This window comes from Oryctolagus cuniculus, chromosome 5 (genome assembly GCF_051225735.1).
Source record: "Oryctolagus cuniculus isolate XC-2025 breed Fujian yellow rabbit chromosome 5, ASM5122573v1, whole genome shotgun sequence".
In the NCBI taxonomy this organism is placed as follows: domain Eukaryota; kingdom Metazoa; phylum Chordata; class Mammalia; order Lagomorpha; family Leporidae; genus Oryctolagus; species Oryctolagus cuniculus.
The window spans coordinates 133,277,191-133,299,170 of record NC_142871.1 but is presented as its reverse complement, the minus strand read 5'-3'; the positions used below and the strand labels follow the sequence as shown (position 1 = coordinate 133,299,170).

The 21,980-nt window shown below is 48.5% G+C and overlaps 1 protein-coding gene across 3 annotated transcripts in view; it reads left to right on the top strand.

Moving 5' to 3' along the window:
- Window positions 1-16,636, top strand: part of MAPK14 (mitogen-activated protein kinase 14) — an 80,714-nt gene extending 64,078 nt beyond the window's left edge. For 2 of the 3 annotated variants that reach the window (XM_002714645.6, XM_089334021.1), the window contains exons 9-12: window positions 4,114-4,193; window positions 11,802-11,880; window positions 13,505-13,678; window positions 14,333-16,636. In XM_002714645.6, the coding sequence (XP_002714691.1) occupies window positions 4,114-4,193; window positions 11,802-11,880; window positions 13,505-13,678; window positions 14,333-14,400 (401 nt within the window). In that variant the 3' untranslated portion in view covers window positions 14,401-16,636. Of the gene's footprint in view, window positions 1-4,113; window positions 4,194-9,839; window positions 9,920-11,801; window positions 11,881-13,504; window positions 13,679-14,332 lie in introns of all 3 variants that reach the window. The other variant, XM_002714646.6, reaches the window with a different exon arrangement.
- Window positions 16,637-21,980: the final 5,344 nt, after the last annotated feature.

Here is a 21,980-nt window from a genome sequence, read left to right as displayed (position 1 = left end):
TACAGTTAAAACACATTTTAAGCTCTCAGGAAAAATATCTTCTACCTAGGAAGAAAGAGGTTAGACCTCTTATGAAAGATGGCTTGCTGTAGAAATAACTCATTGTCATAATATGATAAATTTTGCTTTGCTCTGCTTGTGTAGCTACTTGAAGCTCCTTCCGGCTCTAACTGCCTGGACATATTGTGGTGGCCTTACAGTAGCTGGTACTGTTGGAAGGTTACCCTGTGTTTCAGTGGATTGACCAGCTTTTGGAGAATCTATGGGGATTTCTTCTGAGGTTTGCATGCTTTGATTTCCTTCAGGCAAGTGCTTTTAGCTACTAAGCAGATTTTCATTTTGCATTGTATGTTTACTAATCCTCTAATATTGACTGTCACACTGTACTGATTCTCTTTGTTCACATCCCTCACACACATGGCTATACATTTATATACTTGTTAAGGTACAAACGCTTCAGATGGAGTGTGTGAGAACTTTGCTAGGCCTGGGATTAAATGAAGGCACTTTTCTGAACTACTTTCTTGTATATAAACTTTCCAAAGAATATGGTCATTCTGGGTCTTGAGGGCAAGGTTGGAAAGTAGAGCTAAACTGGAAAGCATATTACAGCAAGTCTTCAAATAAACCAGCATCCATTGAGCTCCTTCGTGGAAGGTGCCAAGGACGAGGTGATCCCTGTCCTGTAACAGATTCATCAGAGTCAGTGGAAAGGGAGATACAGGAGCTACCTGAAGAAATGTTTGCAAAACAGGATGGAGTAATAACACTATAGTAGAGGTATTAGTAAGCTATTGAAATACAATAGAGAATTAATTAGAACTTGAAGATATCCAAGAAGACTTCATAGCAGAGTTCTTACTTGAACAAGACTTTGAAGGGTAAATAAGAAGAGCAAAGGCTTGGTGCAAGTGAGGAGTGGAGGGGATTCTTGTTCATGTCTGAAACAAGTAAGAACTTGGAAACTTGAAAGTGCCTGGAGTAATCGGTATGAGTTGACATGTTGAGTGCACTCAGAAATAACATTTTGAGGTCGTCAGAAAAGAAGCCTGATGCCAACTCCTAAAGGGCCACAAATGTGAGGTTGCAGACCTGGACTTCTGTCTCACATCAGAAGAAGAGGGAGAGACAAGGGGTCCCCAGCCCTCTCCTGTGTGAGTCACTGCGGCTGGCCGGTGTTTTATTCTTCACATAGGTGGGGGGAAGTTAGGGCAGCTGAGAAACTCACAGCTCAGAGTCTCCTCCTTGCAGAAGAAAATTAATCATTTCAAATATCAGAAAGAAGTCCCTTAAATAAGACTGTCAGTCTCAACAACTTTATTTTAGAGATTAGTGTTGCTGCACATTTTGTAAAACTACCCACTTGAGAGTTAAAGTAGTCTAGGTTTTTCTCATCCGAGACATATATGTGATATATGTGTATGAGAGATGTGACACATGGTGTATATACATGATGTGTGATACATGGAAAATGTGTGAAGAAACTAATCTTTTGTAAATTGAGTAATTTTAAATGAGCAAAGAAGGTCCTTTGCTGATTTCTGTTGTTGTTGTTGTTGTTTTTTAAATATGTATTTATTTGAAAGGCAGAATTAGAGAGAGGGAGAGAAAGAGAGAGAGGTCTTCCAGCCACTCATTCACTCTCCAAATGACTGCAGTGGCCAGAGCTGGGCTAGACTAAAGCAAGGAGCCTAGAACTCCATCTGGGTCGCCCACGTGAGTTTAGGTGTCTAAGGACTTGAACCACCTTCTGCTGCCTTCCCAGGCGCATTTGTAGGAAGCTGCATCAGAATTGGAGCAGCTAGGACTCAGACCCGCACTAATGTGGGATGCCAGCATCACAGATGGCTGTTTAGCCAGCTGTGCCACAACACTAGCCCCTGACCTCTGTCCTAATGTAATCTGATTATGTTGCTCATTTAAAATTACTCAGTTTACCTGATTATGTTGGAACAAGACAAGATCCATTCTACCCCATCCCTGCCGTGTCCTCTTATAAATGTGGGCTTCAAATTTTTTGTTCTTGTCAATACGTCAAACTGAGAAACCAGTGTTAGCATCTTAACTTTCAAAACACACCAAGTTTTGCCATTTGTAGATGACAAAATTCTCTAATAGTATTAATTTAGAAATAGCTTATGTGAATGGACTTGTTTGGGTCTGGGATGGAGTATGGCATACACTTTGTCATAAGGCCACACAGTAAATACTTTGGGCTTTTGGAACCATATGGTTTCTGTCTTACCTCTGCTCAGTGTCATGTGAAAGCAGCCATCAGCAGTGTATAAATGAGTGAACATAACTGTGTTCCGATAAACCTTTATTTGTAAAACAGAAAGTGGGCTGAGGTTTGTGGACTCCTGTCTAGAATTTTCTTCCCTTTTGGCCCATTTTATGTGGGGCGGAGAGGGGAAGAGGCAAGATGCCAGTCGTTTTATTGCGTAAGTAATTCCTGTAACTTAGGCAACAGTGGCTTGCAAGAGCCATCAGTTAAGTTGTACCATATTGCCTTCTCATGTGAAATCTTAAACCCAAGTCTCTTCCCCCATCCTGCCCTACCCTCCCCTCGAAGACGATAAGTGCCTGTCATGTAAGGATATTAGGCTGAGTGCTGGTATAAGTGGGTCCCCACCTTCACTGAACTGTAACCACCAGTGGAGGTGACAGACAATAACAAACCAAGTTATCCTGGACCACCATGTCATCGAACGTGTTGCTGATGTGAGACCCCAGGAGGTGACATTTACACTGAAACTGGAAGTGGAGAAGGATCTGACGCTGGCTTGGGTCAGAGGACAGCATCCTCTTCTCCCTCCCCCTGAATATCAGTATAGTCGTGGGTAAAAAAAATCAGCTTTCACGGAGAACATTAAAAGCTATTTTGTAATATCCAGTCCCCTGCCTTTTTTTTTTTTTTTTTTTTTTTTGACAGGCAGAATTAGAGAGAGACAGAGAGAAAGGTCTTCCTTTTCCGTTGGTTCACCCCCCAAATGGCCGCTATGGCCGGCGCACTGCGCCAACCCAAAGCCAGGAGCCAGGTGCTTTCTCCTGGTCTCCCATGCGGGTGCAGGGCCCAGGCACTTGGGACATCCTCCACTGCCCTCCTGGGCCACAACAGAGAGCTGGACTGGAAGAGGAGCAACCAGGACAGAAACAGCGCCCCAACCGGGACTAGAACCCGGAGTACCAGTGCTGCAGGCAGAGGATTAGCCTAGTGAGCTGTGGCGCCCGCCCTCCTTTTTAAACTGCCTTTCTAGGCAAGACTAGAAGCAGTGAGAACAGGTGGGAAGGCTTTGTCTCCTGTTTGTTATGTGCATGGACATTCTGGGTATACCTTGGAGGCTCCGCTGCCAGAATAAAGTTTTGAGCACTCTGGCCTCATATTTAGAGCCGAGGATGTGTAGAGTTTGTGGGGCATTGTATATTCATATTGCATTTCTCAAGGTGGAACCCTCTTACCTTCTGCTTTAGCGTGGTTCTCTGCAGAGAACATGTAGTGGGAGAGTGCCCTCTGCTGGCTGTCACTCAGTGTTCGAGGGGGGAGTTTCTAGAGGGCATGCCAGAGCCCTCAGGCTTTGGGATCCTAGCAGGCCTCCCGCTGTCACACTGCGACATCCTTAGGCCACGCTTAGAGGAATGTGCGCAGACAGAATGTCCCCCTCTAGCTGCTGTGCCTGCTTCCGTCTTCTGACCAGTGCTGTTTGCTTGACTGGCTGCTGATGCTTTGTTGGAGGTGAGGTAGGTGTGGACTTCTGTGTCTTCCCCTGCTATCTCTGGCAGCTAAGAACGCAGGTAAAGTCGCTTCCCTTTCCTGATGTGTGATGTTGACAGATGCACAAAATGAATCTGATTGGGTGTGTGTGTGGCAGCATTTTGAATCCTCATACAGGAGCAACATGGCCCACTCGGAGTGACCACCCTGCAGAAGCCTTGACCTACATGAATCCACCATGTTGGCTTGGTTTGGGGGTTTCAGTTTTTGTTCCTGGGGTGTTTCGTTTGTTTTTTTGTTTTGGTTTTTTTGTTGTTGTTGTTTTTTGCTTTGTTTTGTTTTTATTGTTTGCTTTTCATTTTTATTTTGTCCCAACATTTTCCTTTATAGTCCACCATTAGATATTGATCAGTTGAAGCTCATTTTAAGACTCGTTGGAACCCCAGGGGCTGAGCTTTTGAAGAAAATCTCCTCAGAGTCTGTGAGTTGATGCTTTGATTGTAATTATCTGCCCTGGTGGGGACCTGTGCCTCTTGCTTTCCGTCATTGTGACCTTGACCTGGGTATGTTTGTTAGCACGGGTGCCCTTGGCGTGCTGGCTTCTGAGACAAGGTTGTAAGTGTGTGTGTGCGTTGCACGCCTGTGCCTGCTAGCATGCATGAGTGACTTTTGTTCTCTCTCGCCTGGGTACTTGGCCCATGAGAGCCTCGAATGGGCAACGGTATCCCAGTACAACCAGACTGGAGATTTTAATTCTTTCCAAGGAACCAATGGGAAATTTCTGTGTCCGCTCTCAAGCCCTGACTTCGTTTTTCTCAGAAGTTTCACATACGCTCACGAGCTCTGTTCATTTTTTGGATGGTGCTTGTTCTCAGAGCATGAGCTGCGCCACGCATCAGTCCAAGTTCATGACTAAAAGAGTGAAGCGTGTGCTGGCTGCACACAATTACCCTTTTGCAGGCCACTTGCTCTTTTATCATTCTAGAGTAGACAAGACACATGTCTGTGTAGAGTGCCTGTTCCCGACAAGGCCACCTCTCTTCCCAGGCTGTAGACCACTCCGAGGAAACACCTCTGCTCCTGGTAGCCCAGATGCCCGGGAGCAGGGCCGCAAACCTTCCTCCCTTGCCCTTCCTTTCAATCCCGAGCTGAATAAGCTGAGAAAAGGCTTTGGAGCTGGTACTTCCCAGCCTCCAAGTCGGGGCTTAGGCAGAAGCCGTGGGAATGTGACTCTGGCATGTTTGGGCTATGATTTCCTGCTGTTGGCCATTTCTTTGGGCCAGAGATGTGAGAAAGACTCCAAAAGCCCAGCCTCTCTTCCCTTCCCTCTCCATCTGCCTCCAAGCAGTTGAAAAGAAGGGAGAAAGAGCTGTAGAGCCCAGCCCAGCTGTGCCTGTCTGGCTCCCTCTCCCATCATTTCTCACCAAGGGGCGCTTTGCCCAGTTGGGAAGACTGCTGGGAAGCTCGAGGCAGACACGAGCAGGTGAGTTTCAACTGTTTATCATATCCCGGCCGAGAGCACCGCATCTGTGTATCTAGTGCATCTCTTAAAACAGCCACGAAGTGCAGTGCACCTCTCAGTTTCCACTCTGAGAGATGCAGAAGGGTGTGCTGGCTCTGTTTCATTTTGTTTCATTTACTTATTTAAGATAAGGAAGCACTAGCGTGGAGAGTCACACACTGAGTCATTTGGCAGAGCCAAGTATGGAGCCCAGATGTCCTGACACCGTGATCTAAACAGTCGTCTCATGCGGTTGCATGCAATTTTGAAAGTCAGTGTCAAGAGTTCTCTTTTTTAAAGATTTATTTATTTATTTGAAAGGCAGAGTTAGAGAGAAGGAGGAGAGAGAGAGATCCTCAATCCACCAGCCTACTCCCCAGATGGCTGCAAATGGGTGGAGCAGGGCCAATCCGAAGCCAGGAGCCTACCCTGGATCTCCCACGTGGGTGCAAGGGTCCAAGCACTTGGGCCATTCTCCACTGCCCACCCACCCCACCCCCCGGCATAGTATTGCAGGGAGCTGGATGGAAGTAGATTTGACCGGTGTCCATGTGGGATACAGGCACCAGAGACAGAAGCTCCACCCACTAAGCCACAACACCCAGTGTCAGAATTCTTGACTATATCATCAGCCTGAAGAAGTGTTTTCTTTTGCTTTAGGAAATGCAGAAGCTGGATTAGAGTGAATCAAGAGAGAGAAATACTTAGAAAGAAGAGTGTTTTTAAAAAACTAAACAAAATCAGACTGCATTTGCTTAGAAAGATTGACTAGTAGGAGGACGAGAGGAACGAGGAGGGTTGGGAAGATCAGGTAATTAATGAAAGTATAAATGGGACTGAGATAGCAAATTTATTCTCTGTCTGGGAGTGACTCCTCGCAGCTCTTTCTCAGCCCCCTCTCCCACCCCAGCCATCTGCCTATGGACAGGTGCTACCCCCTGTCTTCCACCCCAGCTGTCTGCCTATAGCTATGTGCTATTAGCCACAAGAAGTTCTAAAAGACAAAGTGTGGGTACAAGAGTATTTGCCTATTATTAATCCATCTTTTTTTTTTTTTTTTTTTAAGAAAAAATGGTCTCCTTTTAAAAATTTTTATTTATTTGAAAGGCAGAGTCAGAGGGAGAAACATCTGTCTGCTGGGTCACTTCCCCGGTGCCCACAGAAGCCAGGCCTGGACCGTGCTAAATCCAGGAGCCTGGAGCTCAGTCCAGGTCTCCCATGTGGTAGCAGGGACCCAAGCACTGGAGCCATCATCTGCTACCTCCCAGGGTGCCCATGGTCTGAAATCACAGGAGCCAGAACTTGACCAGACACTCCGATAGGGGATGCAAGTGTCCCAAGCAGCATCCTAACTATTGTGGCAACCCACCCAACACTCCCCACCCCCATCATTTATTTCTAAGAGGGAGACACTGGGTATATGACCTAATGATAAGATGTATTTATCTTATGTAAAATGGGGCATGTCATACATTGCAGCAGCTCTGGGGTAGCACTGGGCATAATTGAGAACCAGAATAACAGTTTATTCAAATAAGATTCCATTAAGTATAAGAAGCAGTTTGTTTCCCCTGTGTAATTTTGGCAAGTGAATAAAATTTGTTTAAACCTTCAAAAGGATAGACAAGATTAATTTGATATTAGTGACAGTGCCCTACTACCTGCTTTTTGTTTTTGGTTTTTAAGATTTATTTATTTATTTGAGAGGTAGAGTTACAGAGAGCAAGGTCTTCCATCTGCTGGTTCATTCCCCAAATGGCCTCAGTGGCTGGAGCTGGGCTGATCCGGAGGCAGAAGGCAGAAGGCAGAAGGCAGAAGGCAGGAGCTCCCACACTGGTGCAGGGGCCCAAGCACTTGGACCATCTTCCACTGCATTCCCAGGTCACAAGCAGAGCTGGATCGGAAGAGAAACAGCTGGGACATGAAGGTGCCCAAATGGGATGCCAGCGCCGCAGCATCTATGCCACAGTGCCAGCCCCACCTGTTTGTCTTAAAAGTGCACATATAGTAACCACTTAAAAAATCAACAAAAACCTGGCAATTCATGTGGGTACCAGTTCGAGTCCAGGCTGCTTCACTTTTTTTTTTTTTTTTTTTTATTAACTTATTTGAAAGAGTTACAACAAGAGAAGGAAAGACAGAGAGAGAGAAGTCTTCCATCCTCTGGTCCACTCCCCAAATGGCCACAATGGCCAGGAATGGGCCAGGCTGAAGCTGGGAATCAGGAGCTTCATCCAGGTCTCCCACGTGAGTGCAGGGGCCCAAACTCTTTGGCCACCTTCTACTGCTTTCCCAAGCACATTAGCAGGGAGCTGGATCAGAAGTAGAGCAGCCAGGATACAAACTAGCACCCATACAGGATGCTGGTGTTGTAGGGACAGTTTAACCTGCTACAGCACGACGCCAGACTTGCTGCTTCACTTTTGATCCAGCTCCCTACTAATGTGCCTGGGAAGGCAGCAGAAGTTGGCACAAGTATTTGGGTCCCTGCCACCCATGTGGGAGACCCGGATGGAGTTTCAGGCTCCTTGCTTCAGCCTGGCTGTTGCAGGCATTAGGGGAGTAAACCAGTGGATGGAAGATCTCTCTGTAACTCTGCCTTTCAAGTAAATAATAAATCTTAAAAAAAAAAAAAACCTAGTATTTAAAACCCTTTTGTTATTTCTCTCGGTATGCAAGTACTGTTTGTTATGGAACGTGTTTAAAGGTACATCTAAACTTTGTTGTGACAATGTTAAGAGAACTTCCTACTATCTTCTGAATTTGCAGGCCTCTGTCTTGGTTTGGAGGGCTTGTAAGGCAGGAACATGTGGGCCTCTCCCTATGGCCGGCCTAAAACCTGCATTAGCAGTAATCTCACCACTAGGGAGCTGAGTTCAGGGGATGAGAGTAGTGGAAAAATGATTACTTGGCTGTGGTGTTATAAGACAACACTTCAGCTGCAGGAGGGAATTAATAGTTCATGAGAAAGGGAACAAAAATGGGATTTATTGAATTATGGTGAGGATTTTAAAAATCTCATCAATTGTGCCTTTGGTAGAAATGCACTATAAACTAACAGTTCCCATTTGTGTTTTGGAACATGGGAATTATTATCTTTTTTTTTTTTTTTTTTTTTTGACAGGCAGAGTGGACAGTGAGAGAGAGAGACAGAGAGAAAGGTCTTCCTTTGCCGTTGGTTCACCCTCCAATGGCCGCCGCGGCCAGCGCGCTGCGGCCGGCGCACCGCGCTGATCTGATGGCAGGAGCCAGGAGCCAGGTGCTTCTCCTGGTCTCCCATGGGGTGCAGGGCCCAAGCACCTGGGCCATCCTCCACTGCACTCCCGGGCCACAGCAGAGAGCTGGCCTGGAAGAGGGGCAACCGGGACAGAATCCGGCGCCCCGACCAGGACTAGAACCCGGTGTGCCGGCGCCACTAGGCGGAGGATTAGCCTAGTGAGCCGCGGCGCCGGCCTATTATCATTTTTAAAGATGTAATTTATTTGAAAGAGTTACAGAGAGAGGTAGAGACAGAGAGAACCATCTCAGGTTCACTCCCCAGATGGCTGCAACTGGTGGAACTGAGCCAATCCAAAGCCAGGAGCCAGGAGCTTCTTCCGGTCTCCCACGTGGGTACAGGGGCCCAAGCACTCGGGCCATCTTCTACTGCTTTCCCAGGCCATAGCAGAGAGCTAGATCGGAAGAGGAGCAGCCGGGACTAGAACTGACACCCATATGGGATGCCGGCGCTTCAGGCCAGGGCTTTACCCGCTACACCACAGTGCCGGCCCCACACGGGAATTATTTAACATTGATAGCACAGTTAGGAGAGAGAATTTGCTGGAACAACTTACCTGTGTGCTTGTGCATGTGGGAAACCTCATAGTTTTGCCCTTATCAGATAATTGCTGTTTTGCACACTTGCTCTGGGCTGTTTGCTAAGTGAGGGGAATCCTTTCACATGTTAGAGAGACTTGCAGAGGAAACCACTGTGGCATGCCATGATACCACCGGCAGCCTGTGACTTCGACCTTGTTGTTGCCATTAGCCTCTAACTTCCCCCCATCTTTCCTTTTCTGCCTTCACCAGTGTGTGTTTGCAGCATGTACTTTAAACATATCACTACTAATGTCTTTGAAACGTGGCAGTGTTAGTCAACCAACACACCCACCCGTGTCTTACTTTGGAGGGGAGATGCCTTGAAGAACACCTGCTATAAAAATGTAGTCTCCTCCGTGTAAGGATCTCTTAGATATTCTGTCTTGTCTGAAGTCGAGTTAAAAGTTGCTGAGTCATGCGCATTTACCCCACAGGCAAACAGGGTTTAGCCATCAGAACTTGAAAATCGTTCTCTGGCTGGCAGTCTGTTTCCAGGGAACCAAAAATAGTTAAAATTAAAGATGATGCTGGAACCAAAGAGAGTCAGATTTTTGTATCTGCATGGCCAGCCATTCACAGAAGCACTCACTAACCTGCAGCCTTGGGCTATGGCCTGGGGTGGGTGGGGAGTAGAGGGTTTTTTTTTTTGTTTGTTTGTTTGTTCTGTTTTGGGGTGGTTTTTTGACCTTTTTTCGAGAACTTGAGTTGAAAGTTACTTTTTTTTTTTTGCACTGTATGTTTAACAATGCCCTTGACCAGGCATCTAAGATATTAACCAGCTTCAGCAGATTATGCGTCTGACGGGGACACCCCCTGCTTATCTCATTAACAGGATGCCAAGCCATGAGGTGAGAGCAAACAGGGGCTCCTCAGTGCCGGAGGGCACAGCCTCGTCCTGCCACTGTGTAACCAGCAGTGTCTCCGGATGCTTGCAAGTGCCTTGAGGAGCCGCTGAGGCAATGCCTGTGTGCTGTGGCAGGATGTGGACATCCGGGGATAAAATGTCATCCAAACCTGCGAGATTGAGAATGTAACTTGCAGGCTTGGAAACAGAAAGTGATGTTACTTTGAGGCTGTGTGTTTCTTCCTAGATACCAAGCCTGTCCTTAGGAAATGTTACCATCTAGTAACCTTCGGCAGAGGGGCAGTTCACCAAAGTTCCTGGGCTCGCTCTCCTATTATTTTTTTTTAATGACCAAAAGAGGGGTCTTCATTTTAAAAAAAAGGAAAACTAAAGTATTCAACACCAATTGGTACTAAATTTACAAACAAATAAATACGTAAATAATAGGGGATAAAAGGGCTAGGTGCCTTCCTTACTGGTTCTCTTCAGCCTGGCTTTGTCACTGGGAACTGATGGGGACCCTCAGTGCCTCTGGGAACCAGGCCGGGGTCGCCGAGGCCCTCTGCGGCAGCTGTGTCCAGGTGGTCTTCCAGAGGACTGCTGCTCCATGCATGAGACGGGGCTCTCTCCGCTATTTACTCTTCACCCTTGTATGGCCGACTAGAAAGGTTTGCCGTCGTGTGTGTGTTCAGGTCCTAGGACTTTCCTTTTGAGATCAGAAAGACTGTCAGCTGCTTCTCAAAATTCTACTCACTGCACAATGACCAAGAAGGTAAAGTGGCCCCCGCAACCAGAACCTTCTCTGACCTTGTGTATGTAAATGTAGATGTCTTCAGTCTTGGACTGTATTGGAATGGAGATTTCGAGGAGGTGGTGAAAAGCGCGCTCTCCTTCTAAGAGTGCCCGTGAGAGCAGGCAGTGTTTCTCTAGGCCCCACTTGGAACCAAGTGCTATGCTGAGAAGGTCCTTGGCTTTTGTCTCTCCAGTCCTGTCAGGTCTGGCACTCTTATGAATCCCACTTTACAGATGAGGAATCCAAGATTTAAAGAGAGTAATTTAACTGGCCATGAGTGGTAAGCTCCACATTTGAACTCAAGCCTGTCGTGCCAGAGAGACCAAACATGCAGCAGCTGTCCTGGTGACACACGTGCTACTTGTGGCGGAGTTTTAGTGTCGCGTGCTGGAGTATCACAACCGTGCAATGTAGGCAAGCCAGATACTAGTACTGGTATTTTACAAGTGAGATACACTGGTTGAGAGCTGCCTGGCAGGTAGCTGTAGCTTGTATGTGGTAGGGGAGGAATTTCTGCATAGGCCGTGTAATTTCAATTTCATTATTCTTTATTACCCACTATAGATTGTTTTTGATTATTTAAAAATATGTTTGAGCCTCTTAGCAGAACATATTAAGCTTCTGTTCACTTTTGTGTTACCAAGGTAACTTTGTTAGCAAAGGCCTGAATATCCTTTTGATGAGCTGAGAGCACCTGCTGAGGCTGGCACCATCTGAAGACTGTGGTCCTGGGCTTTGTTTAGGGGTACCAACCCCTCCGCCCATCTTAGCTGCTGAGAAAGGCTCCCTGAGAAAGGGCTGCCCGGGACCTCGGTTTTTGAGCATGTTATCCTGTGGCCAGAAAGCTAATGGAAAAGAACTGAACTGGTTCAGCATTCTCATTCACTTGAGATATAACTGGGAGAGAGCAGGACTAAGTAAAGGTGATGCCCAGAAGGGGAGACGCTAGGATGGCAGTAAGAGAGTTCTCCAGTAAGTGTCGGAAAGAGTCATAAACCCTGGAGTGAGCGCGCTTTGTCAGTTAACACGTGTTGCTTGACAAGATGAGTAACGTCACTGACCAAAGTTATTCTGAAAACCCTTGCTTTTCCAGGCAAGAAACTATATTCAGTCTTTGACCCAGATGCCGAAGATGAACTTTGCAAATGTATTTATTGGTGCCAACCCCTTGGGTAAGTGACCCTGTTCTCAGCTCACGAATACTGAACTGGTTACGACATAAATTAGGGATATGAAGGAGAGTTTTTCTTTTTGACCAAAAAGGGTATCATTAATTAAATTTGGGAAGGTAATGACTACGCGTACGGCACTTACTATGTGTATTGATTTTGTCAGACTTCTTCAGAATCCCATGACCTGCTGTATTTCTATGCTCACAGGATCCGGTGGGGGAGACGGGTGGCATAATGAAGAAAGGGGAGGAGGTTGGGGAGACAGTTGGGGCAGGAGGAAAGAGGCAGAGAAGAAAGCCATGGCGTGTTCACACCTCGCTGGTCCGTGCCGTCCCAAGCTGAGGCAGGGTAGGCAGGGGGGATGGTGCTCCCTGCAGTGCTGTGCTCTGCCCGCAGCCACCGGGGCTGCAGATCCGGCCGTGCTCCCCCCTTGCGTGCTTTTCCCTTTCCTTCTTCTTCCTCTGCCCCTCAGAGACTTAACCAGTCAGCCTCCTCCAATCCAAGGGGTGGCTCGGTGTCCCCTCCCACCACCAGCACCCACTCAGTCCTCGGCATGGACAGCCATGAAGATGTGCTGCCTCTGCTTGTTCCTTACGCTGGGGGCTGATGGGAGCGTCTCATGCCCAGAAAGTGGCTTTCCCTGAAGCCCTCACTCCCTGACTCCTGGAGAGTGCCAAGGACAGCGCTGCTTGGTGTTGGGGACAGAAGGGTCAGGGCAGGGCCCCAGTGCAGCGGAGAGGGGCGTGGTGCCGTGACAGCCAGCATAGGCGGCCTTCTCACTTCTGAAGATGGTGGTGCAGTGCCAAGTGCCGGAGACTGGCTGACTTCCCTGAAGTCCTGGGGGTGGGGGAGTCGTCCCTCATCATGAGGGTCCTGGCAGCCGATGGCCATGGTGACCTCTTTAGAAGTCGTGGATGGAAGCTAGGTGGGCTTCCCTTTTTAAGTACTTCCTCCATGGTGATTTTGCCAGCGTCTCAGGGTTGCCATGACAACCTTACTGCTCTTCGAAGTGTTGGGCAGTTCTGGGTGATTATGTCACATCTCTGCTGGGCCACTCCAGGTCCAGGGATGAATCCACAGACTGATCAAGGGTGTGTGGGATTCCAGCAGGTGCCCTGGCATGCTCACACTGGGCTGTGTGCGATGCGTCTGAGCTGTCATCCAGGGCAAGGATCTGTGAGAGGCGCTCCGTGAGCTAGAATGTTGGAAAAAGCTGTTGTATGCTGGTGGCTCCCCTGACTATCGTTCTGTTCTGATTCTTTTTTTTTTTTTTTTAACCTTTGTCAGCCCCAAATTTTAGGCAAGGCAGTCCTCACTGTTGGACTCCACGTGTCCAACTCCCTGTGCTGACTCAAAAGACTTGTTGACATCAGCATTCCACTAAAGCTTGTTCAAACAGAATCCCAGTCCTTTAGTCTTGTATCCTTCAAGGTAGAAATAGACACCTGCACATACGCACATAACGCAGAGACGAGCTCGTATACCCTACAGCAGATGCTTGCGGGGGAACCTCGTTTGGGAGTGGCGGCCCGGAACTGCGTGTTTGCGTATTGCTGCCGCGTGCTTTGCTGCCAGATGCTTCAGAGCCTCTTCTTTTTGTCTTTCCCATCTGTGGCGCCCATAGCCGTTGACCTGCTGGAGAAGATGCTTGTTTTGGACTCAGATAAGAGAATCACAGCAGCCCAAGCCCTCGCGCACGACTACTTTGCCCAGTACCACGATCCGGACGACGAGCCGGTGGCCGACCCTTACGATCAGTCTTTTGAAAGCAGGGACCTGCTCATAGACGAGTGGAAAAGTAAGTCCTGGGAGCTGGATGGTCATCGGGCACGAGAACTCAGATTCTAAAATCTTCTCCAGGTGGCCAATGAAAACTTCTCAATGGTCACAAGCAATCCCAGGTCTCCTTGGGATGCTTCTGTCTGGCCTGGCTTTGTGCATAGCCTCTCCCGTCTGCAAAGGACTTCGAGGTTCTCAGAGCCTTTGTGTAGACAGCATTGCTCTGAGATAAGTAGGGTGAGGGCAGTTTTACAGTTTTGCAACGAGGGAATTCACCTCTTATCTGTTACCTTACACCTCATTAGGGATGCAGCCAGGAATAGAAGCCACGACTCCTCTATCCAAGCTCATAGTCTTTCCATAAGACACGAGTGCAGAGCTGCAGCTCCGTCTCCAAAGCCAGGGCCGCAGCTCCGGGAGAGGTCTTCCAGCACCTTTCTCAGAGAGCTTTAAAGAGGGGGCCCTCGGCAGCTCTGTGTATGCCCTCCAACTTCTGTGTAGCCGTAAGCCCCACAAGAGTAGCCCGTGGAGTCGGTAAGGCAGCCAGCTGAAGTAGCGCCCCGAACCACCAGCCCGCCCAGGGAGTGGGGATCTGCATCCCTGACGTCAGAGCACCTGCCGGCGAAGAGAACGGCCCGAATTCTCACGGCTCACTTTTCCTTCCCGATTCCAGGCCTGACCTATGATGAAGTCATCAGCTTCGTGCCGCCACCCCTCGACCAAGAAGAGATGGAGTCCTGAGCACCCGGGTTCTGTTCTGGTGACCCCACTTCACTGTGAGGGGAAGGCCTTTTCATGGGAACTCTCCAAATATCATTCAAGTGCCTCTCGTTGCAAAGATTTCCTCCATGGTGGAAGGGGTGCGTGCGTGCGGCACGTGTGTATGTGTGCGTTAGTGTGTGTGCATGTGTGTGTCTGTGAGACGTGAGAGCCTCGTGTGACTCTACAGCAAGTCCCTAGCAGCCTCCACCTGCTCTGCTTCCTGAGAGTTGGCTCAGGCAGATGAGAGCTGCCCTCTTCTTAGGGATGAGTTAAATGCAAAGTGAGAAATATGAAAACGCCCCTGATCCCAGTCATGCTTTGGCCTCTCTGGCCTCTCCTGTGCGCCCCCTCCAATGGTGGGGGTGGACTTGCCCACAGCCCACAGCGGCACGGGGAGGAGGCTCACACCTTCCGGCTGCTTCAGGTCTGGAGCCATCCCTCGGAGATGGATACGGCCACAAAGGACCAACCGGCTCCTGCGCACCGGCCTCGGATCGACTCGCTTAGTGTGGCTCCAGAACTTGACAGGTTGCGGTTGAAACTGTAAATATGTCTGTGCCTTAAGAGAAGAGAAGTGAGTAGAGGTAGTTGAAAGCCTGCAGCTGCTGAAGTTCTGAGCCAGGCAAGCCGACAGGGCAGTCGGACGGCCACGCGCGGCCTTCAGAGGTGGCCGTGTGTGCATCTGCGCGCGTGCATGTGTGTCCGTCTCTCCCCTCCCTTGCCAGCGGGAGCCGCTACGTGCCTGTGCTTACCCCTCTCCTCCAGTGCACTGGCTCGGTGGTGGGAAGCAGGTTCCCGCCGTTAGTGCACTTCCCACGCGCTCTCCGTTTCTAGCACAGTGAGGGTGAATCTCGCACGTCTTGCTGTTTGAGCATGCACAGCTGCTCGTCCTGTTCTCGGCAGGCCCTGGTGCCAGGCAGGCTTGTCAGCGAAGCCTTCTCGGGTAGCTCGGACCCTGTGTCACCGCAGCTCACGTTGTGGGCGAGTGACATCATCCTCTGTGCAGCCCCGTGCAGCCCCCGTGCTGTTTCGTGTTGGAACACAGTCGGTGCTCCAGGTGCTCTTGATGTGAAGACCAGGAACAGACGGGGCAGGTGGGTGGGCAGATCTTCATTCTTGCCCCCTGGTTTTCTATGAGCTGTTTTGGGGGAGCCAACACGGGAAAGATCAGGGCTTTTCCCAGGAATGTCCCAAACTCTGGGACACGAGTTGTCTTCACTTCCAATAATCGATTCTAAGAAATGCCGAAAATCAGTGAAAAAATAAACACTCATGAAGCCAGAAACTCCTTTTGCTATCTCTCTCTAAATACGATTATAAGAAAAATAGTGACAAGGTGTCTTTCCCACCCCGTATGGCAGAGGCTCTTCTCGGCAGCTGAACATTTGGTCGACTTCTTGGTCTTGGTTCGGAAAGAAACACGTTTTCAGAATTTTATATATTGCAGGAATCCTTTGAGAATGTGGTTCCTTCTGGTAGGGAGAAAGGGCAAATTATTTTGATATTTTGTATTTTCAACTTTGTAAAGAAGAAGTATCCTCAGGGGTGGAAGAAGAGCTGTTTTTGTAATTTTCCCCAATTTCAGGCATTTTTTTGCTCCAGGAGGAGCTCACGTATTTAAGCCTATTGTGGAATAAGAAAGTGTAGAGCCACCTGCAGTGTTGGCTGTGTGACAGACCCTTGCCTTCGGGCCAGGGGGTCTCCGTTTCTCTGTGAGTGCAGAGGGTCGGGGACCCCCAGTCCACTGGAGCCAGGAGGAAGAGGAGGGCTGCTGTGACTGCACCCCACCACCACCACCAGTCTGCCCCTCGCGAAAGGAAGGGGAATGGAAAGGCCTCACCTCAACAGGCGGTCAGATCCTCACCACGCAGAGCAAGGTGACTTGGGTCGGCCATGGCTGGTCATACGTGCTGGTGTGGTCTCCTACAGAGTACCGCGCTGACTGCTTCTCCTCAAGGGTCCTTGCACACGTGATCACATGCGTGTTAGGAGGCTGCGTGCTCCAGGAGCCCGGACTCTTAAGCTGGAGCTCGCGAGAGCGCCTTGGCTTCCGAGCGTAATTCTCCCGTCTCCTGAGTTCTCGGAACAGAAGACACGGGAGAGAATGAGGGAAACTGCTCTTTTATTTGTATTCATGAACTGGCTGTAAGCAGTTATGTCATAGAGGATGTCAGATAACACCACTGGTTAAAATAAAGCCTATTTTTCAAACTCAGTGAGTTTCGCAAATTCATTCTGTTTTTCTCTTGATTGTTTTTGTTGACTGCTCATTGTGGCAGTGTTCTTTCAACTGTGGCCCATTACATGTTCCTGGCAGATCTTAATGTCACTCCTTAAATGCAGAAAGCATTTATAGAGCTCCTTAGTTGTACACTTTAGGGTTAAGAGAATCCAGGTCTTAGATAAAGCAGAGAGCAGATAAATAAGGTGTACATGGCAGAGGCTGCGTATTGTGCTTGGGTCTAAGAGTGGCATAGGACAGGGGCCAGCAAACTGGGGCCGTGGGCCAGGTCCTACCCACCACATGCTAAGAATGGTTTTAACTCTTTTTTTTTTACACTTGATCTTAGCCAAAAGGCCAAGAAGCGATAGCTCTTTTTTTTTTTTCTTTAATTTATTTTATTTATTTGAAAGGCACAGTTACAGAGAGAGACACAGAGACAGAGAGAGAAAAGTCCTTCCATCTGCTCATTCACTCCCCAAATGGCTGCAATGGCCGGAGCTGAGCTGATCAGGAGCCAGGAACTACTGTGTCTCCCATGTGGGTGCAGGGGCCTAAGCACTTGGGCCATCTTCTGCTGCTTTCCCAGGCCATAGCAGAGAGCTGGATCAAAAGTGAAGTAGCCGGGGCTCAAACTGGTGCCCATATGGGATGCTGGCACTGCAGGCTGGGGCTTTAACCCGCTGCACCACAGTGCTGGCCCCGGTTTTTACATTTTTAAATGGTTGAAAGGATCAAAAAAGACAATTTTTTTAAGCATGTGAAAAGTTAGTAAAATTTAAATTTCAGTGACCATAGATAAAGCTTCATCAGAATCTCGCCACACACATGTGCTCCCACACTGTCTGTGTCTGCTTTTGTGCAACAGTGACAGAGTTGAAGGATGCAACAAAGACAGCAGGGTCTATAAAATGCAAACTGTTCACCCTGTGGGCCTCGACACAAGTTTGTCAACTGCAGTCTACAAAATGAAGTCTCTTTAGTGCCTTTTCAGCTTTGATATTTGAAGACTGTGAGTGGTGTGCTTTTATTTTAAAATTGCCAGAGACCATCCCCACCCCCACCCCCACTGGTTGTGAATAGGTTTTTGACAAATGCATGATCATTTTAGGACTCTTTTGTCCTTGAAAAGACTTCGGAACAACTGAATTGCATCCCAGCAGGAGAGGACCAGAGGTCTCAGCTGATTTCTCGGACCTTTGCCTTGTGCTTCCCTCCCGGTGTCCTGGGAGTGGCAGCTGCCAGGTATCAGAGGATGAGGCTGCTGAGGGCAGGCAGCCAAGCTGTTTGTCCTTTGCTGGCGGGTCCCCGGCTCGGAGCTGGGAGCAGTGGCAGCGGTGAACCAAGCAGAGGCTCCCAGCCTGTCAGTGACTTCTCAGAGCCCTGAGAGCACGGCTGCACTTGTCACTGGAGGTCCCTTGGCCTCCCGAGGGGTCAGACCCCAGCTCCCCCGCCTCCTGGGACGGGAGGGGAGCCAACCACCAGAAGCAGCTCCCTTGGAGTGATCTCCTGGAGCTGACATCAGGGGAAGTCTGAGTGGGGCTCTTCTCATGAAAGCTAAGCAGAACTGTAAAAGCATGTTCCTAACTTCAGATCAAATTCTTGTAACGAACAAGACATGAATCAAGTGTTCTTCAAGTGGAACCGTGATTTAGAGTCTTACGATATCCTTCTCTCTGGCCCTTTGAAACGTGATCATCAAAGGAACTGGTGCAAAAATACTTGAGGTCATCACCAGTTTTCCCCGTGGCACTAATGTTTTGAAGTTCACATCCTTTTTTGTGTCTGTTGGTGATCACCTTGTCACCTTTCCCTTTGCTGTTAATGGTCTGAGTCTGTCGGAGCCGCGTTGTTCAGTGGCTTTGCCTGAAATTTGAGCAGTTTTCTAGTACCATTTATCAACTGCAAGTCAGCTGCCATTTGCAAAGACTTGGGATTATCACAGTTCATCTGCGTTCTGTTTGTACCATTGTCATATGCTGGAATGTAAGCAGAGACTAAGAGGAGACAGGAATGCACTGGGCAGCAGTCAGTCAGGGGTCCCCTACCTGAGATGCAAGGAGGGAGTGATCTTGCAAGGACTCAATTCATCAACGAATGGTCTCATGTCACAATGACTTCCATTTCTCTGTACAATCTAGTACCCTCAAGGATTTGCTTAATGAATATGCAGATAACCAAGACCACATTTATTTATAATTCAAATAGATCTTAACGTATGTACCCTTTGAACTCGGCATTTACATGGATCAGAAGGGCTCACAGGTGCACAAACAAAACAGTAAAAAGCTGTTCATGGCCACATTCTTTGTAGTGGCAAAACATGGGAAGTAATCCATGGCTGTGTCAGAACTTGAGGAGTAAGCTGGCCAGCAGGAGTCAGTATTGCACCAGGCATGGGCAGCTATGGGAGGTATCTTAGGAAGGAGGAAATGTAAACAGCAAAACAGTGGCCCCGCCCCTCAGCACTGGGAGAGACAGTACAGGCTGTGCATCCCTTACCCAAAGTGCTTGGCCCCACAAGGGTCTCAGGTTTTGGAATGTTTGCAGATTTTACCAAAACTCCAAATCTGAGATGTCTTGAGCACCAACAGGACACTGCACTATGACAGAGCATTTTGGAGTTTGGATTTTTGGCTTCGGGACCCTCAACCCATTTGTAGCTGGGGAAAGCCTGGAGGAACATAAACTCTTAGCAGCCATCTCTGGTTCCTGGGATTGTGGGCTCTAACTTTTTGTGCTATTTCTGTAATGTTTACTCTTTGTTTTCACTGATTTTTTTAAATTTATTTGAGAGAGAGAGAGAGAATTTTCCATCCATTGGTTCACTTCCCAGATGGCCAAAACGGCCAGAGCTTGGCTGATTTGGAGCCAGGAGCTTCCCAGTCTCTGACATGGATGCAGGGGCCCAAGGATTTGCACCATCTTTTGCTTTCCCAGGTGCATTAGCAGGTAGCTGGATGGAAAGTGGAGTGGCCCATATGGGATGCTGGCACTGCAGGCAGCAGCTTTTCCTGATACGCCACAGCGCCGGGCCCTGGTTTTATTTTTATAATCACAATTTTTTTTTCTCAATCAGGAAGATTTTTTCAATCTGTTTAACTTTGGGAACCATTTCCTAATTTCACTTTTGTCAGGGTTGAAGCCCAACATGCTTGCTGGAATGGGCTTGCTCCCAGCTCTCAGGCCTCTGGCGAGCAGCGCCCCCACCACTGCTCTGCGCCAGGATTATCCATTCCGCTGGGAGGGCTTCCTGGTTTCCTTCCCAGAAGAAGCGCTCAGCACTAACTCAGCTGACATCTTGCCCGAGAATTCTTTGTAGTGGGGGCTGTCTCACGCATTGCAAGGCGCTAAGCAGCACCCCTGGCCCCCGCCCATTGTGTGTCAGGAAATCACACACTACCTTTCTCCTGTTGTGACAGCCAAGACTCCAGATGTTGCCAGATGTTCCTTAGAGGGCAAATCATTCAGAGTTGAAACCCAGCGATCTAGAGCTTTCTCTCCCTCAGTCTTACATAACATCAAAGGGTTTTGGGAATACATAATACTAAAGGGTTTGAAACTTGCTAGCCTGCTGTAACTTAAATAAGTGGCTTTGAATCTTGGAAGGAAGATACAAATTTGATTTTTTTTTTTTTTTTTTGAGAGGCAGAGAGAGATCCTATCTGCTCCCTGTTCACTCCCCAGATGCCCACAATGGCTGGGCAGGGCCATGCTGGCTACTAGGAACTCAATCCAGATGTCCCACATGGGTGACAGGGACCCAAGTATTTTCTTTTTAAAAAACTTATTTATTTTAAAAGGTAGTGTTACAGAGAAAGAGAGACAGAGAGAAAGGTCTTTCACCTGCTGGTTCAATCCCCAGGTGTTGGCACCAGTCAGAGCTCAGCCAATCCAAAGCCAGGAGCCAGTAGCTTCTGGGTCTTCAAGGCAGGTGTAGGAGCCAAACACTTGGGCCATCTTCCACTGCTTTCCCAGATCGTTAGCAGAGAGCTGGACAGGAAGAGGAGCAGCCAGGACACAAACGTGCCCATATAGTATGCGGGCACTGCAGGTAGAGGCTTAGCCTATGCCACAGCGCCGGCCCAGGGACCCAACTATTTCAGCCATCGATTGCTGCCTCATGAGGGCATTGGCAGGAAGCTGGAATCGGGAGCCAGAGCCAAGAATCCAACCCAAGCACCCATATAGGGTGTGGATGTGGGCATCTTGACTGGCATCTGGGTCAGACCCCTCACCCGAACGGCCTTTTTAAAGACTGAAGTGGATCTTCTTTTGAAGTAAAGGATAATTCGGAAGGAAGTGTGATCAGTTTTGAATTAAGGCTGTTTTATGTCTTTTGGAAAAAAGGCGGGGGGAGGACAGGATGGATTATCTGGTGTTGCTGTAAAAAAAGCCTGAAGCCAGGTACTTCGAAAGAAACAGGTTTATTGGGCTCCCAGTTGTAGCAGGAAAGTCCACACAGCACAGGACCTGCACCTGCCAGGCGCTGGCTTGCTGCACCATCATGTGGCCAAGAGGCGAGGGCACAGCTGTGTACAGACAGGGCCAAGCCTGTGGCATGAGAACAGTCAAGGTCCCAAGGTAACTTCACAAATCCCTTGCAAGGATGATGTCCCCATGACCTTCCACTAGGCCCCACCTCTTAGTAGATGGACGTCCAAGCCAAACACATGAACCTTTCAGGGCACTTTTAAACTCTGTCTAAATCATAGCATGGCTGTTGAGTGAATTAAATTATTCAGAAGCTCATTGGCCATTATCCACAGACAAAATCTGGTAATTAAACTGGGGCATGACTACAGGATTTTATTAGATAGGCCAGTAATAGGTGGTAGTGGAAAGTACACTGGGTTTTGAAGCCACAGACCTGAATTCAAATCCTATCTCAGAGTCTGTATTGGCAGGAAGTGACCATGGGATGACTTACTAGTTTTCAGGTGACCAGCAAGATCAAATGAAATGGGGCCGGCGCTGTGGCGTAGCAGGTAAAGTCACCACCTGTGGCACCCAGCATCCCATATGGGCACCAGTTCAAATCCTGGCTGCTCCTCTGCCAATCCTGCTCTCTGTGATGGCCTTGGAAAGCAGTGGAGGATGGCCCAATTGTTTGGGCTCCTGCACCCACATGGGAGACCCGGAAGAAGCTCCTGGCTCCTGGCTTTGGATTGGCGCAGCTCCAGTCCTTGCAGCCATTTGTGGGGTTAACTAGCAGATGGAAGACCTTTCTCTCTCTCTCTCTCTCTAACTGTGCCTCTCAAACAAGTAAATAAATCTTAAAAAAAAAAAAAAGATCAAATGAAATAAGAAGCCTCAGTGTGCCGGTGGACACTGGAAA